General features: G+C 44.2%; 1 protein-coding gene across 1 annotated transcript in view; it reads right to left on the reverse strand.

The window, feature by feature from the left end:
• Positions 1–17,319, reverse strand: part of LOC126474393 (ATP-dependent translocase ABCB1-like) — a gene marked incomplete at its 3' end in the record, with an annotated part of 166,238 nt that overhangs the window by 63,009 nt on the left and 85,910 nt on the right. Inside the window, exons 12-14 of the mRNA XM_050101861.1 lie at positions 12,791–13,023; positions 9,331–9,589; positions 2,520–2,624 (exon numbers count right to left, since the gene is read on the reverse strand). Of these exons, the coding sequence (XP_049957818.1) occupies positions 2,520–2,624; positions 9,331–9,589; positions 12,791–13,023 (597 nt within the window). The remainder of the gene's footprint in view (positions 1–2,519; positions 2,625–9,330; positions 9,590–12,790; positions 13,024–17,319) is intronic.

A 17,319-nucleotide genomic window follows, 5' to 3' on the forward strand; every position in this document is an offset into this window, starting at 1 on the left:
GTGTGGCACTGTCACAGCACAGGCCTACACTGATGTTTAAAGTACCTTCTAGCTTCCCACTGTTGAAGAGCAATTCGGGGATGGCGATTGCATCTTTCAACATGATCGAGCACCTGTTCATAATGCACGGCCGGTGGCGGAATGGTTACACGACAATAACTTCCCTGTAATGGACTGGCCTGCACATAAATCTGACCTGAATCCTATAAAAACACCTTTGGGATATTTGGAACGCCGACTTCGTGTCAGGCCTCACCGTCCGACATCGATACCTCTCCTCAGTGCAGCACTCTGAGAAGAATGGGCTGGCATTCCCCGAGAAACCTCCCAGCACCTGATTGAACGTATTCCTGCGAGAGTGGAAGCTGTCATCAAGGCCAACACCATATTGAGTTCCAACTGACATAAGGGCTAAGGGTGGGCAAACACTATATTGAATTCCAGCACACCGATGGAGGTCGCCACGAACTTGTAAGTCGTTTTCAGCCAGGCGTCCGGATACTTTTGATCACATAGTGTATCAGAACGATTTTCACTAGTAACTTTCGAATCGGTTGTTTCGGAGTAGGATCCCTTACCTCAAGTTGATACATTTACCGTTCTCTATCACCGTGAAAGTTTGTATCATCATTCCAAATTCACTCTGCACAAGTAACTGAGAACTTTCTTTGGAGCTAGGTGCTACTCTGATATACGTACAAAAGAGGAAATCGTCGTAGGTCACATCACACCATCCATAAGACCGTTGACCAAATAAAAAAATAAAAACCTTTTATATTCCAGTCTTATCACTACCTTGAAATACGTACGTTATGCGTACGTAGAAAAATCGATGGTAAAATAAGGCAGCAACCTTATGAAACGTATTTGCTCCAATTCTGTACACCATCTCTGCGTTCTAAGAACATAAAATGAAATATTTAGAATGTCAGGTTAGACGTTATCTGGCCAGGACAAGTAAATGGTTAAATTCAGGTATAAATAAATGAATAAAATGTAACAGGATGTACAGAAAAAGCTTTCATCGTTCTTCCTTTGTCTATGAATTTACATTTTGGATGTGAATGAACATTGTTGCATGGTGAATAGTTATATGATTTTTGTTACATTGTTTCTATTTTTATGTCAGATTATTTTCGTATTACTCCATTTGTCATGCGCTTTCTATGTGTTACAATTTCCTTTGACGCTAGTAAGTTGACATGAACTTGTTTTCTTCCCCCCCCCCCCCCCCCCAGATTTTCCTTATAATTACTATTAGCTCATTTGATAACTCATGACGAACTCAGTAATTTTCGTCTGGTCTGAAACAATATCGAAACACACGCCAAATATATAGTTATAGCCGGCTGCGGTGGCCGAGCGGTTCTAGGCGCTAGAGTCTGGAACCGCGCGACCGCTACGGTCGCAGGTTAGAATCCTGCCTCGGACATGGATGTTTGTGATGTTCTTAGGTTAGTTAGGTTTAAGTAGTTCAAAGTTATAGGGGACTGATAACCTCAGAAGTTAAGTCCCATAGTGCTCAGAACCATATAGTTATACCATATTTAGCACAGTTTTAAGACAATTAATTTAAGACTAACAGGTCAGTTTATCATCGTTATCATTTGGTTATCGGCCTTGCGCCAGGTTTAGGCTTCATAGCCTTCCATGCTTCTCTGTGCTCTGATTTTCTCTTCATTCTGTGGTACTCTCCTTGAGGTCAACTTACGTCATCCGGATTCTGATGTCTTCTTCTGACCTTCCCTCTCTTCCTCGGACTAAAACGTTCAGTTGCTTCTAGTAGAAGCAATCTCGTCTTAAATTATGTGCTATGCAGCCTATTATCCTATTCTTCACTGTCAGCAACATCCTCCGACCTTTTCCAGCCCTTCTCAGTACCTCCTAATTCCTGACTTTATCAGTCCAGTTGATTTTCTCCATACTTTCTCCAGGCTGCGCTATATCCACATTACATAAGCTTCAGTTCTCCTCCCTTCCTGCTTGCTCAGTGTCCATGCTCCTGTCCCGTAGAAGGCCGCGCTCCACAACAGGCATTTCACTAGTCGATTCCTTAACTCTGTGTAAATCACTTGCTAAGAGTCTTTTCTGAGTTTGCTAGCCATTCTGACTTTGGTGTCCTGTTCACATTGCTTATCTTCCTTCACCATACTTCCCAAATATTTGAATGCTCTCACCTGTTCTATGGCTTCTCTTATCGTATGAAAGATATTAAATAAGTAGCACGTACTCAACATATATCCTTTATCAGACATAATTAGAACATTGGTAGCTAGCTTTTAGAATCCTATGTTTCTACAGGGCTCCGAAACTACAATGTCGCACTCGCTCTATTTATGATTGATTTAATCATAGGTTACCTCACAAATTGTATAGCTATCTTCGCATCTTATTAATGTTGATAAAAACAGAGTGGCGTAGTTTTTGCCTTGTAATATACCATTTTTTCCTTTAAAGGATAAAATTTGATTTGGTTGAACCATTTTGAATTTATCTAGTCGTTATGCCTTAAACATTACCTGCAAGAAGTAGCTGCATCCTATGACGACGCCAACAATAACGAAGAGCACACAGTAGCGGTTCGTATCTTTCCGCATTTGATCTCCATCTTGCAAGCTGAGTGTCTGAAACAGAAAAACACAATTAAATAGTATCGCTTTACTTCCCGTTAGATGGATAACTTTTTGCAGATTGGTTTTGTAACGTCAGGAGTAACAAATGTGTGCAGTACCTTAATTCTATGATCACCATTCATCTTGTTGTCACTATTATCTTGCGCCTGGTACACTAACTGTATCTCAGACTTGTGAAAACTGTAAGATTTTTCCTTCGTTAGTCTGTGTAGGTAATTGAACTTGTTGTAACAGACGAATTGAATGGTACAGCTGACCAGATTACCAAGCAGTAGAGCAACACGTGTGTACCTAAACAACTGTTTGCTTATTACATTATTGTGGTGACGCTCGTGTAGTTACCAGGTCGCTGAAGCATTCGAATGATCCATGCCATATAAATTATTTGCATCTGATCATGTTACTGGTTTTACATATTCCATAAACCGTAGCTACGATAAAGGCAATGATGTGTATTGTGACGCTCTTACATATTGGCCATTTTTAATTATCTGATAGGCTACATAATTCTGTTCACGAAGATATTTTTTCATCATCCTCTCCTTCAGCTCAACTCCTCCCCCCTGCATCACTCCAGAGGTACACAATGAAATTTGTTCATGGCTTCCCGGGGAGATAATTACATGGAGAAACATACCGCTACAGTTTTCCAGGTACCTGAAGGAGGCACTTGCAGCGCTGAAGTACAGAAACGTTTCGTTGTAATACGTCAGTCGTAGAATAGCAACGACATGAGACAGTACCTGCAGAAGTTCTATTTATGGTGCAGGGACTGTTAGTTGATCTTGAACGTGAATATATGTGATATATTGGTCATAAATGGACGAATAAACCCATTCTCTACAAATAGACCTTACTGACGGATCATTGGACAAAGTAATTACAGTAAAATAACTAGGACAGACCTAAAATGGAATTACCACATAAAACAAATAATTCCAGATTCATAGGAAGAAAGTCAAGGAAATGTAATTCACTTACAAATTTAGTCGCTAACAAAGCACTTGTCCGACAGATTCGTGAGTAGTGTTCATCACTCTGGTATCCTTATACAGTAGAACTGACAGAACAGTTCGAGAGGATCCAACGAAGAGTGGCACGTTTCTTCACGAGATCGTTTAATGGACACGAAAGCACCACAGATGTGCTCAACAAACTCCTGTGGCACGCGCGGCAAGAGAGACACTGCGCATCACGGAGAGGTTTACTACTAAAATGTCGAGAGAGTACGTCCTAGGAAGAGTCGAACAACGTATTACCTCCTCCATCATACATCTCCACTGGTGTCCACCTAACAATGCTCCACCGTCGTCTCTGCTCACTACCTGATGAGACATGGTCTGAAGATTCTTTTTGATCGTAACCGATTACGATTATGACGTGTGTTTTTTAGTTTTTAATAATCAATGTTACCAACACTGATCAGTATTTTAGCTCTCCAAAAACTTTGAGATAAAAATTGGAGACAGGGTGCCAATGCTACTCTGAGATGATGAGGTTAGCGCAGGAGAGGAATTCATGGTGGGCCGCATCGAACTATTCAGAAGACTGATAATCGAGAACGAAAGTGCAACGAACTGGGAAACCAAAAAGATAACGTCAATAAGGAGTGCCTGACACTCGCAAATGGCACTGTCTTGGTACCAGACACACAGAAAATGCTACTTCTGTCAGAGACAGAATTTAGAACAATTATTGAAAATATTCCACAGACATTATTCAAAAATCGGTGCAAAATCATAAAAGTGAGCTCATTCAAATATTTACATGAATGGCTAAGCATAAACAACAAGTGAAAGGAAGTCTACATAAAAGAGCGAATAAGATGAACATTGTATTCCAGAACACTGGAATAATTAAACATTACTCAGAAGGCGTTCAATAAATAAAACATTTTTTCCTGGAAACTGGTTGGTCTTATTCAGGATTCCTATACACCATATTATTCTCCACTTTATTGCCTACAAAAATTTAGTTTCAACATAATCTGCGTTCAGTGCGACGACCTTACGCCGCCATACTGGGAGGGACTGGTACCACTCTACTTCTAGACGTCGGAGCCGACGTTTTCGTGGATCAATAACCTCATACATGTACTGCTTTCCGCAGAGTGTATCCTTCGTTGGGCCAAACAGGTGGAAGTCGGAAGGTGCGAAATCCGAGCTGTAGGGCGGATGAGAAAGAAGAGTTCCGTGAGGTTTCGTGAGCTCTTCTCATGTGCACAGAGTTGTTTGTAGTTATTTGAACAGCGAGATATTTGTGGTCCGACGATCACATCGAATGGGTGTGTCCGCACGTTCTAACATTGCAGGAGTCACAGCTGCGTGCGGCCGGTGGGCGCGCACGAGACCGGGCAGATTGCTGTTTGAAGACAGATTCCCTGCCCCACGAATCACCGTGCTTCTGTGCACTGCCAGGTCTCCGTACACATTCTGCAATAATACTGAGACCTGAGACTCTTTATGGCGGGTAGACGCAAAAACTAATGCGCAAAGGCGGCATAAACAAATTTATGAATATAGAAAGAAGATTGCTTAGAAGCAAAATTAGGCCAAGTGCAACGGACACAGAATTGAAAAGACCACAACCTCACAAAGAACTCTATCATCATGCAGAGAATAAACACAACGTGCAAAATTTGGATAGACTGGATGATGACAGACCGACGAAGCAAATATTTAGAAAATTTAAAAAAGCTGAATGCACAACCGAGACTTAAAAGAAGCAAACATCAATGCAATGGACACGTATAACACGTGTTTCTTTAGGAATAAGATTCAGACAATGGTCTTCAGTGACGAACAGGAAAAGAAAAGAGAAGAGCCTCATAACACAAACATCTCTGGAAGCAGAGATCATAGCATATACGCCGAGACTGACTGTACCCCCTCCATCCTCCCGCTGACAGTACTGGGAACTGAACTCCAGACCTGCAGACATGCTGATCATTCATTTAGGTAGCGGAGTTACGAGTGCATACAGATCAAAGACTTGCGGATACGCTTGGAGGTGCGAATAAAGCTGTCGGCACACGGATTGCGTGCCAAGTTCAACGTGCTGCTGAACGCTCAAGAACGATGCGACTTGTGCATAAGGTACATGGGCCCCAACGTGGTATACGCGATCGCAACGCACTCCAGCGGCAGTTGAGTGACGTTTCTAGTTCGTAAATCACACTGTTTACTCAACGGGCGCGAGTAAAATTCTCACGTTAGCTCTATTAAAATGCACATTTCCTTCATCGTCCACGAAAAGGAAAGTTGTTGTTGTTGTTGTGGTCTTCAGTCCTGAGACTGGTTTGATGCAGCTCTCCATGCTACTCTATCCTGTGCAAGCTTTTTCATCTCCCAGTACCTACTGCAACCTACATCCTTCTGAATCTGCTTAGTGTATTCATCTCGTGGTCTCCCTCTACGATTTTTACCCTCCACGCTGCCCTCCAATACTAAATTGGTGATCCCTTGATGCCTCAGAACATGCCCTACCAACCGATCCCTTCTTCTGGTCAAGTTGTGCCACAAACTTCTCTTCTCCCCAATCCTATTCAATACTTCCTCATTAGTTACATGATCTACCCATCTAATCTTCAGCATTCTTCTGTAGCACCACATTTCGAAAGCTTCTATTCTCTTCTTGTCTAAACTATTTATCGTCCATGTTTCACTTCCATACATGGCTACACTCCATACGAATACTTTCAGAAATGACTTCCTGACACTTAAATCAATACTGGATGTTAACAAATTTCTCTTCTTCAGAAACGCTTTCCTTGCCATTGCCAGTCTACATTTTATATCCTCTCTACTTCGACCATCATCAGTTATTTTGCTCCCCAAATAGCAAAACTCCTTTACTACTTTAAGTGCCTCATTTCCTAATCTAATTCCCTCAGCATCACCCGACTTAATTAGACTACATTCCATTATCCTTGTTTTGCTTTTGTTGATGTTCATCTTATATCCTCCTTTCAAGACACTGTCCATTCCATTCAACTGCTCTTCCAAGTCCTTTGCTGTCTCTGACAGAATTACAATGTCATCGGCGAACCTCAAAGTTTTTATTTCTTCTCCATGAATTTTAATACCTACTCCGAATTTTTCTTTTGTTTCCTTTACTGCTTGCTCAATATACAGATTGAACAACATCGGGGAGAGGCTACAACCCTGTCTTACTCCCTTCCCAACCACTGCTTCCCTTTCATGTCCCTCGACTCTTATAACTGCCATCTGGTTTCTGTACAAATTGTAAATAGCCTTTCGCTCCCTGTATTTTACCCCTGCCACCTTTAGAATTTGAAAGAGAGTATTCCAGTCAACATTGTCAAAAGCTTTCTCTAAGTCTACAAATGCTAGAAATGTAGGTTTGCCTTTCCTTAATCTTTCTTCTAAGATAAGTCGTAAGGTCAGTATTGCCTCACGTGTTCCAGTGTTTCTACGGAATCCAAACTGATCTTCCCCGAGGTTGGCTTCTACTAGTTTTTCCATTCGTCTGTAAAGAATTCGTGTTAGTATTTTGCAGCTGTGACTTATTAAGCTGATAGTTCGGTAATTTTCACATCTGTCAACACCTGCTTTCTTTGGGATTGGAATTATTATATTCTTCTTGAAGTCTGAGGGTATTTCGCCTGTTTCATACATCTTGCTCACCAGATGGTAGAGTTTTGTCAGGACTGGCTCTCCCACGGCCGTCAGTAGTTCCAATGGAATATTGTCTACTCCGGGGGCCTTGTTTCGACTCAGGTATTTCAGTGGTCTGTCAAACTCTTCACGCAGTATCGTATCTCCCATTTCATCTTCATCTACATCCTCTTCCATTTCCATAATATTGTCCTCAAGTACATCGCCCTTGTATAGACCCTCTATATACTCCTTCCACCTTTCTGCTTTCCCTTCTTTGCTTAGCACTGGGTTTCCATCTGAGCTCTTGATATTCATACAAGTCGTTCTCTTATCTCCAAAGGTCTCTTTAATTTTCCTGTAGGCGGTATCTATCTTACCCCTAGTGAGATAGGCCTCTACATCCTTACATTTGTCCTCTAGCCATCCCTGCTTAGCCATTTTGCACTTCCTGTCGATCTCATTTTTGAGACGTTTGTATTCCTTTTTGCCTGTTTCACTTACTGCATTTTTATATTTTCTCCTTTCATCAATTAAATTCAATATTTCTTCTGTTACCCAAGGATTTCTACTAGCCCTCGTCTTTTTACCTACTTGATCCTCTGCTGCCTTCACTACTTCATCCCTCAAAGCTACCCATTCTTCTTCTACTGTATTTATTTCCCCCATTCCTGTCAATTGCTCCCTTATGCTCTCCCTGAATCTCTGTACAACCTCTGGTTCTTTTAGTTTATCCAGGTCCCATCTCCTTAAATTCCCACCTTTTTGCAGTTTCTTCAGTTTTAATCTACAGGTCATAACCAATAGATTGTGGTCAGAGTCCACATCTGCCCCTGGAAATGTCTTACAATTTAAAACCTGGTTCCTAAATCTCTGTCTTACCATTATATAATCTATCTGATACCTTTTAGTATCTCCAGGGTTCTTCCATGTATACAACCTTCTTTCATGATTCTTAAACCAAGTGTTAGTTATGAAAGTACCACGTCCAATCAGTAAGGACACAGGCTTATAAAAGTTCCGTTACAAACAGTGCAGTACAAATATGGAAAACTTCTCCTCATAAGATAAACATTATTTCGTCATTCCCACATTTTAGTAAAACCCCAAGGTCAGTCTTACTTGATCACTCTTCCTACCCAGTAGCAGAATCTTTGCAACATGTGAATTACGAAGCGTAAAAGAAAAAGGAGTAAAATATCTTTATATAAGTAGCGCAAGCTGTTCTGTAGATTAAGCCAATCGAACAAAGTCATCCCTCAAAAAAAGGTGAGCTTATATTTACATAACGTCAAATATTGTAACATATATTAAACTAATAATAAAGTATCAGAACCTAACAAAAACGCGAATGTTAGGAAAAAAAATTTGGGAGTGTTACGACGCGAACCACCGCCCTAACAGAAACTCATTACGCTGAATCAACAATACACTCTGTAGCCTTAGCCATATTGTGTTATCCCTTGCTAAAAACATTAATCGTAGATAATTTTGTTACTTAATTGAAATTTAACTCTAGCAAATTGTACCAAGAACAATGCGGTATGGGTGGATCTTCAGTGTGTTGCTGCCTTCAAATAGCCTACTCTCAAAATACGCAAGTTGCAACAATTCTTTTGCCACGAATGTGATGTTTCTCATTACTTTATTGGAACGAATAACACAGTTAACAACGGGTTTCCAGTGATTCTCAATTTGATGGTGCTGAGAAATGGCATATATACATATAGGCTTGAAATGAATCCAAATATGGCGCCTCACAACTCTGAACTGAAGGGGGATGGCGTGCGTGTGAGTAGGTGGCGTTGTGCCCTCTCATTGGTCAACGCTGAGACGCACGCTCAGAATATCTGACACGCCAGATATTTCTCTCCACGTTCGGAAAGACTCCCGAACGTGCTATTCCACGCTATAACGTCAGAAACTCGGCACGCTCAACGCTCAACGTTCGGATGCACGGTCCGTGTGCCGACGGCTTAAGGGACGTGTGGATAGCACTACTCGGTTGTCCACACAAATTTGTTTGGTACCCATTCGGAAAGAAATAGGGCTAATCGTCAAAATGTGGCTCATTCCCTTACCCCGATGACGTCACCGAAGAGTACGGCGAAGACGGGCATGGCGCAGCCAGCGACTATGGAGAAGACGGTGCCGATGGCAAGCTGCGGCCACTCGGGGCTGTTGAGGCGCATCACCTCGAGCACGCCCACCGGCTGCGGCGGCTGCTCGGCGTACCTCTCGGCGGCGGCGCGCAGTGCGGGGTTCATCTCCTGCTCCTCCGCCTCCTCCTCCCCCACAGCCGACGATGCGTCACTGCGCACACTGAGCAGGCGTTCCGGCCTCACGCGGCTCGCGTCTGCAACCACCGGTTCCACGTGACACTTCTACGCCATTCACATCTGCCCTACTGGATACCAAAGTTGCAACAAAATTTTACTTACTGCATGCGTACAGTATAGTGGGCAGAACACCTGATTAAATTTGTATATGATTCAGAGGTACGCGCAGTCTGAATCTTAAAACAGATCAGTCACCTCTGGCAGCAGCGACAGCTCTGTTGCCCGCCCGTATGGAGTCGAAATGGTCTCGCGTGACAGATGCAGATCTGTTCCAGATATAGTCAATCGACTGGTGGAATGCTGGTCTCCAATACAACGTGTGTTTTCGATGGGTTGTTGGCTCAGAACGTCGCGTGACGTGAAAACAGTCATGGGATAGCCATATGCGCATGTACAGACGGCGATAGTATCGCTTACACGAGGTATAAAAGGGCAGTGCTGTGGCGGACCTGTCATTTGTACTCAGGTGATTCAAGTGAAAAGGTTTCCAACGTGATTATGTCTGCACGACGGAAATTAACAGACATTCAACACGGAGCAGTAGTTGCAGCTAGACATTCCATTTCGGAAACCGTTAGAAAATTTAATACTCCGAGATCCACAGTGGCAAGAGTGTGCTGAGAATACCGAATTACCTCTCACCACGAACAACGCAGTGGCCCATTGCGCTGACTTAACGATCGAGAGCAGCGGCATTAGTATAAGATTGTCAGCGTTGACAGACACTAGCACTGCGAGAAACAACCGCAGAAATCGTTGTTGGAGGTGTGATGAGCGTATCCGTTAGGACAGTAAGATGAAATCTTTCGTTAATGGGCTATGGCAGCAGACGACCGAGGCGAGTGCGTTTGCCAACAGAACGACATCGCCTGCAACGACACTCTCGGTTCGTAACCATATCGGTTGGACCCTAGAAGACTGGAAAGCCGTGGCTTCGCCCGATTAGTCCCGATTTCAGTTGGTAAGAACTGATGGTAGCGTTCGAATGAGGCGCAAACTCCATGAAGCCATGGACCAAAGTCGTCACTGTGCAAGCTTGTGGTGCCACGACAGTGGTGCGTGCTGTGTTTACAAGTACTGGACTGGGTCCTCTGGTCCAGCTGAATCAATTACTGACTGGAAATGGTTGTGTTCAGCTACTTGGAGACCATTTGCAGTCATTGACGAACTTCATATTCCCAAACAATGATGACAGTTCTATGGATGACAATGCGTCACGTAACCACTTCACAGATGTTCGCGACTGGTTTGAAGAACGTTCTGGACAGTTAGAACTAATGATTTGGCCGTCCAGATCGGCCGACACGAATCACATCGAACATTTATGGCCCATAATCGGGAGGTGAGTACCTAAACAAAATCATGTACCTGCAACACTTTCGCACTATGGACGGCTATGGAGGCAACATGGAGCAGCATTTCTGCAGGGACTTCCAACCGTCGAGCTACTGCACTACTTGTGGAAAATGGAGGTCCGACACGATTTTTAGCAACATCAGTGTACATTAGACGATTACTCTAAGGAAATACATCAGTAAGTTAATAACAAACAATTGTTCTCCTTCACGGCTTATGTTTCTATAGCTGTTGTCGCGTTTTACAATAATTTCTGTTGTTGCTTCCTGTTATAGTACGAGTCTTCATAGTACTGTGTTCCCTGCCTGTAGTAAGCGAATAATATGCTTCTGTTCAGTGTAGACGACGATAGTGGCACTTCTCGCCTCGTCACTTCATGCGCATGCGGGAATTTTTAATATACACTATGTGATCAAAAGTATCCGGATACCTGGCTGAAAATGACTCACAAGTTCGTGGCGCCCTCCATCGGTAATTCTGGAATTCAATATCTTTGCCCACCCTTAGCCTTGATGACAGCTTCCACTCTCGCAGGCATACGTTCAATCAGGTGCTGGAAGGTTTCTCGGGGAATGGCAGCCCATTCCTCATGGAATGCTGCACTAAGCAGAGGTATCGATGTCGGTCGTTGAGGTCTGCCACGAAGTCGGCATTCCAAAACATCCCAAAGGTGTACTATAGGCTTCAAGTCAGGATTCTATGCAGGCTAGTCCATTACAGGGATGTTATTGTCGTGTAACCAATCCACCACAGGCCGTGTATTATGAACAGGTGCTCGATCGTGTTGAAAGATGCAATTGCCATCCCCGAATTGCTCTTCAACAGTGGGAAGCAAGAAGGTGCTTAAAACGTCAATGTAGGGTTGTGCTGTGATAGTGCCACGCAAACTAGCAAGTGGTGCAAGCCCCCTCCTTGAAAAACACGACCACACCAGAATTTTGCTGTTCGCACTACACACGCTGGCAGATGAGGTTCACCGGGCATTCCCATACCAACACCCCGCCGTCGGATCGCCACATTGTGTACCGTGATTCGTCACTCCATACAACGTTTTTCCACTGTCAATCGTCCAATGTTTACGCTCCTTACACCAAGCGAGGCGTCGTTTGGCATTTACCGGCGTGATGTGTGGCTTATGACCAGCCGCTCGACCATGAAATCAGTTTTCTCACATGCCGCCTAACTCTCATAGTACTTGCAGTGGATCCTGATGCCGTTTGGAATTCCTGTGTGATGGTCTGAATAGGTGTCTGCCTATTACACATTATGACCCTCTTCAACTGTCGGCTGCCAACAGACGAGGTCGGCATGTACGCTCTTGTGCTTACGTGTCCCTTCACGTTTCCACTTCATTATCACATCGGAAACAGTGGACCTAGGGATGTTCAGTAGTGTGGAAATCTCGCGTACGGACGTATGACACAAGTGAACCGAATCACCTGACCACGTTCGAAGCCCGTGAGTTCCGCGGAGCGCCCCATTCTGCTCTCTCACGATGTCTAATGACTACTGAGGTCGTTGATATGGTGTACTACTTGGCAGTAGGTGGCAGCATAATGCACCTAATATGAAAAACGTATGTTTTTGGATGTGTCCGGATACTTTTGCTCACATAGTGTACGTTTCCATAGAGAAGTGATCTACTCATCAAGCTTTTTGGACATATATTGGAACGTAATATGTGCCATGCAAAGTGTAATCAGAGTAGCAAGATAGGGTGAGTATACTTTTAGTTTCCTGGACATGACGCAACTACAACTGCATGCACCCTTCTTTAAAAACGCTGGAAAATGGGTAACAGACGAGGACTCTCGTTCTTCGTAACTGTCTCTAAGCGGCTGTGAACGCACGACGGGCTCTAAGAGGCTTACCTGCAGATTCATTTGGAGATTTAGAAGTGTCTTCAGAGTCGGTGACCTGTGTGGTGACGAGGTTGTGGTAATGGCCCTGCAGTGCCATGAGGGCGTCGTGCGGACCCTCCTCGACGACGGAGCCTCCGCTGATCACCACGATCCTGTCCGCGTTGCGGATGGTTGACAGTCGGTGTGCCACGATGATGGTCGTGCGTCCGACGCTGGCCTGAAAGAGTTGGAACTAGAGAGTTTCAAAAGGCGACAAACACAGAGAAGCCCAGAAAATGAATACACTCCTTAGCTACACATAACTTCGAAATTAATTGACGAAAACGTCTCATTTTCCATGAAACTGTAGCTTAAACTTATTGAAATCAGTGCAGGTGTTGGAAATGGTCACCATTAACATCCTTACAGAGATGATGCCGCAGAAATCCTGCACTAACTACTGACTATAACGTTTCCAGTTGGATACCTGTACATGAATGTTCTATGCATCCTCGACGTTCATCCAGTGTGGGCAGTTTTTGTGTCGATAAACGACGTTCTTTAGTGTTACCCATCGGGTAAATTTCAGAGTCGTTAAATCTGGAGAACGTGGTGGACACTTGACAGAATCTCTTGCACCTGTCCATTGTGAGGATAGAATTTTGTGGAGGCACTCCCTGACACGATTATGGTAGTGGGGTGGGACACCGTTTTGTTGAAAGTAAAGCCTTTCTTTTGTATATCCATCCTTTTAGCAGGAGGTCTCTGGGACGACGGCCGTTTACTATCGTGACAAAAAATTATAACACCTACAGCCGTCCTTACGATTTTAATTTATTTTGTCGCTACCAGTTTCAACGCTTCATCGTGTCATCTTCAGGCCTGTATGCATAAAACATTAAAGATAGCATTATCAGCTTATACCTTCTATATATACGTTCTATATATGTGGGTGTTGTGTGATGTTCTTAGGTTAGTTAGGTTTAAGTAGTTCTAAGTTCTAGGGGACTGATGACCATAGATGTTAAGTCCCATAGTGCTCAGAGCCATTTGAACCATTTTTTCTATATATGTGGGTCCTACATTCAGTTTATACCACGTCTTGGACGTTCATTTTGTAGATATGACGTAGTGTATGCCTCTTATCTGTGTACAAATAAGCACTTTATACGTACTTTGATACGACACATAGGTCATGTTCCTTGTTTTTACTTCTTTGTGAGGTATTGTTTCCTTCCATTCATCACCTTTTACAGTTATTTTGTCTTACAGTAAGTTGTTTCAGGATTGTGCGGATAATGCATGTCCGACTGTCAGATAAAACTCATGAATAGTATTTAAAGAAGTTTTAATAGATAGTATAACTGTACAATGTATTGAGTGGAAATTCGTGATGGTACATTTTAGATATGTGGCAATGGGTTTATCTGTTCTTTCTGTCAGATGCTCGGTGTAAATTCAATTGTAGAGTCTTGCCATTGTTCTCATTCTGTTTTAATCTGTTTCTATGTAACTTGATTGATAAGCTTATAATGCTATCTTTAATGTTTTATGCATATAGGCCTGAAGATGACGCAATGAAGCGTTGAAACTGGTAGCGACAAAATAAATTAAAATCGTAAAGCCTTTCGTCCCCATACAAGTCACGATCGGGAGATAAAATAGATGTCTCAAGTTTCTCTGGTTACAACTCACTGCTAACAGTGCCTTCAGAGAAAAATGGCCCGATCAAAGCCCAATAAGATACCCCACACCACAGATTCACTCCCGATAAACTTACGGTTCTTTTCACATTGAAGTGCCAATTTGCTGCAGCCCATTAGGCGCAACTGTGCCGGTTTTCTGTACCACTGCATTAACGTGCACCGCAGTAGATCACGCAATTATCTCTACAAACGCTTCACCTCCGTGCTCCGTACTATTAACTCACTCGCAGTTCTACATTCTACGTTATGCGTTGTCTTCGTTTAGTGTGTTTGGTCTTGGGATGTAGCGCTTAAACTTCGCAGTCTTCTAAATGCGCCGAACGCCTGAGCGGCTCAGAGTGGTTTCAGGGGCTCGCTGTCTCTCAGACATCTGTCATGACCGAGCGAATTTTTGTAACACAGTACGGGAATTCGCTGGACGTGTTGCTGTTAGAGGATTTCCGTATCATTGTTTGTGAACATCTATAACACAGCCTTCGACTTCAAACTTGTTTCAAATGTGTGCAACTGTTACACTTGTCGATGCCTCTGTTTGAAACTCATATTTCCATTGGCGTTGAACCACATTAATGTTTTCATACTTAATTTACCAGTTCAAAATTATTTTCCTTTTATCGGATGTCAGCCTTGTACTAGCCATGTACAAAACAACTCTTGTGTGGTGTCTAACACAAAACAAGCAAAACAACACTTGTGTGGCGACTATCATGCAACAAAATAAAGGATGTGTGGCAACTGACAGACAACAGCAAAGTATGACATGTTTCGGCAAATTAATTAGGAAGTAATGATAATTAACCAACGTACACTTTTTGAACCACTCTGAATATGTGGTGCACGATTGCAAACGTGAATGTGTCAGGAATTATGGTACAATCCTTATAACTATAATAATTCATTAGTTATCAGCAGAAGAATACTGGAACAATGTTGTATTACACTCCTGGAAACTGAAATAAGAACACCGTGAATTCATTGTCCCAGGAAGGGGAAACTTTATTGACACATTCCTGGGGTCAGATACATCACATGATCACACTGACAGAGCCACAGGCACATAGACACAGGCAACAGAGCATGCACAATGTCGGCACTAGTACAGTGTATATCCACCTTTCGCAGCAATGCAGGATGCTATTCTCCCATGGAGACGATCGTAGAGATGCTGGATGTAGTCCTGTGGAATGGCTTGCCATGTCATTTCCACCTGGCGCCTCAGTTGGACCAGCGTTCGTGCTGGACGTGCAGACCGCGTGAGACGACGCTTCATGCAGTCCCAAACATGCTCAATGGGGGACAGATCCGGAGATCTTGCTGGCCAGGGTAGTTGACTTACACCTTCTAGAGCACGTTGGGTGGCACGGGATACATGCGGCCGTGCATTGTCCTGTTGGAACAGCAAGTTCCCTTGCCGGTCTAGGAATGGTAGAACGATGGGTTCGATGACGGTTTGGATGTACCGTGCACTATTCAGTGTCCCCTCGACGATCACCAGTGGTGTACGGCCAGTGTAGGAGATCGCTCCCCACACCATGATGCCGGGTGTTGGCCCTGTGTGCCTTGGTCGTATGCAGTCCTGATTGTGGCGCTCACCTGCACGGCGCCAAACACGCATACGACCATCATTGGCACCAAGGCAGAAGCGACTCTCATCGCTGAAGACGACACGTCTCCATTCGTCCCTCCATTCACGCCTGTCGCGACACCACTGGAGGCGGGCTGCACGATGTTGGGGCGTGAGCGGAAGACGGCCTAACGGTGTGCGGGACTGTAGCCCAGCTTCATGGAGACGGTTGCGAATGGTCCTCGCCGATACCCCAGGAGCAACAGTGTCCCTAATTTGCTGGGAAGTGGCGGTGCGGTCCCCTACGGCACTGCGTAGGATCCTACGGTCTTGGCGTGCATCCGTGCGTCGCTGCGGTCCGGTCCCAGGTCGACGGGCACGTGCACCTTCCGCCGACCACTGGCGACAACATCGATGTACTGTGGAGACCTCACGCCCCACGTGTTGAGCAATTCGGCGGTACGTCCACCCGGCCTCCCGCATGCCCACTATACGCCCTCGCTCAAAGTCCGTCAACTGCACATACGGTTCACGTCCACGCTGTCGCGGCATGCTACCAGTGTTAAAGACTGCGATGGAGCTCCGTATGCCACGGCAAACTGTCTGACACTGACGGCGGCGGTGCACAAATGCTGCGCAGCTAGCGCCATTCGACGGCCAACACCGCGGTCCCTGGTGTGTCCGCTGTGCTGTGCGTGTGATCATTGCTTGTACAGCCCTCTCGCAGTGTCCGGAGCAAGTATGGTGGGTCTGACACACCGGTGTCAATGTGTTCTTTTTTCCATTTCCAGGAGTGTATTTCTGTTGGCCTGGAAAAACGAGACATACTTTAAGAAGTCCTGTCACCAGGGGAGAACTGCAAGTACAATAACAACAGCGAAGACAATATCAGAATCGCCTACCAGTTTTTTTAATAACTATTCTGCGATGTTTTCTGCTCCTAGGAAACAAACCTGCTTACATTGCTTTTGCAGTGGCTTATTTCCTGATGCAACTCTTTCCGCGCCACTTTAGTATCGGAAGTGTCACTATGTTAACGGAAAGTGTCGTTGAGTTTGGCGAGTGTGTGTGTAGTATCGCATCGTGTTTCTGCTATTGGTTCTAATGATAACACGGGATAGTAAAACTAGGTGCCAGTATGTAATCTCGTCCAATCTATTAACACCAATGAGGCCGCCATACGTATCATCCCCATCCGACGGATGCCTTACCGTGAAGTGTAGCTCTCACGCCAATATTAGCGCATCTTCCCTTGCTGTAATAG

Source organism: Schistocerca serialis, chromosome 4 (genome assembly GCF_023864345.2).
Source record: "Schistocerca serialis cubense isolate TAMUIC-IGC-003099 chromosome 4, iqSchSeri2.2, whole genome shotgun sequence".
NCBI lineage: Eukaryota > Metazoa > Arthropoda > Insecta > Orthoptera > Acrididae > Schistocerca > Schistocerca serialis.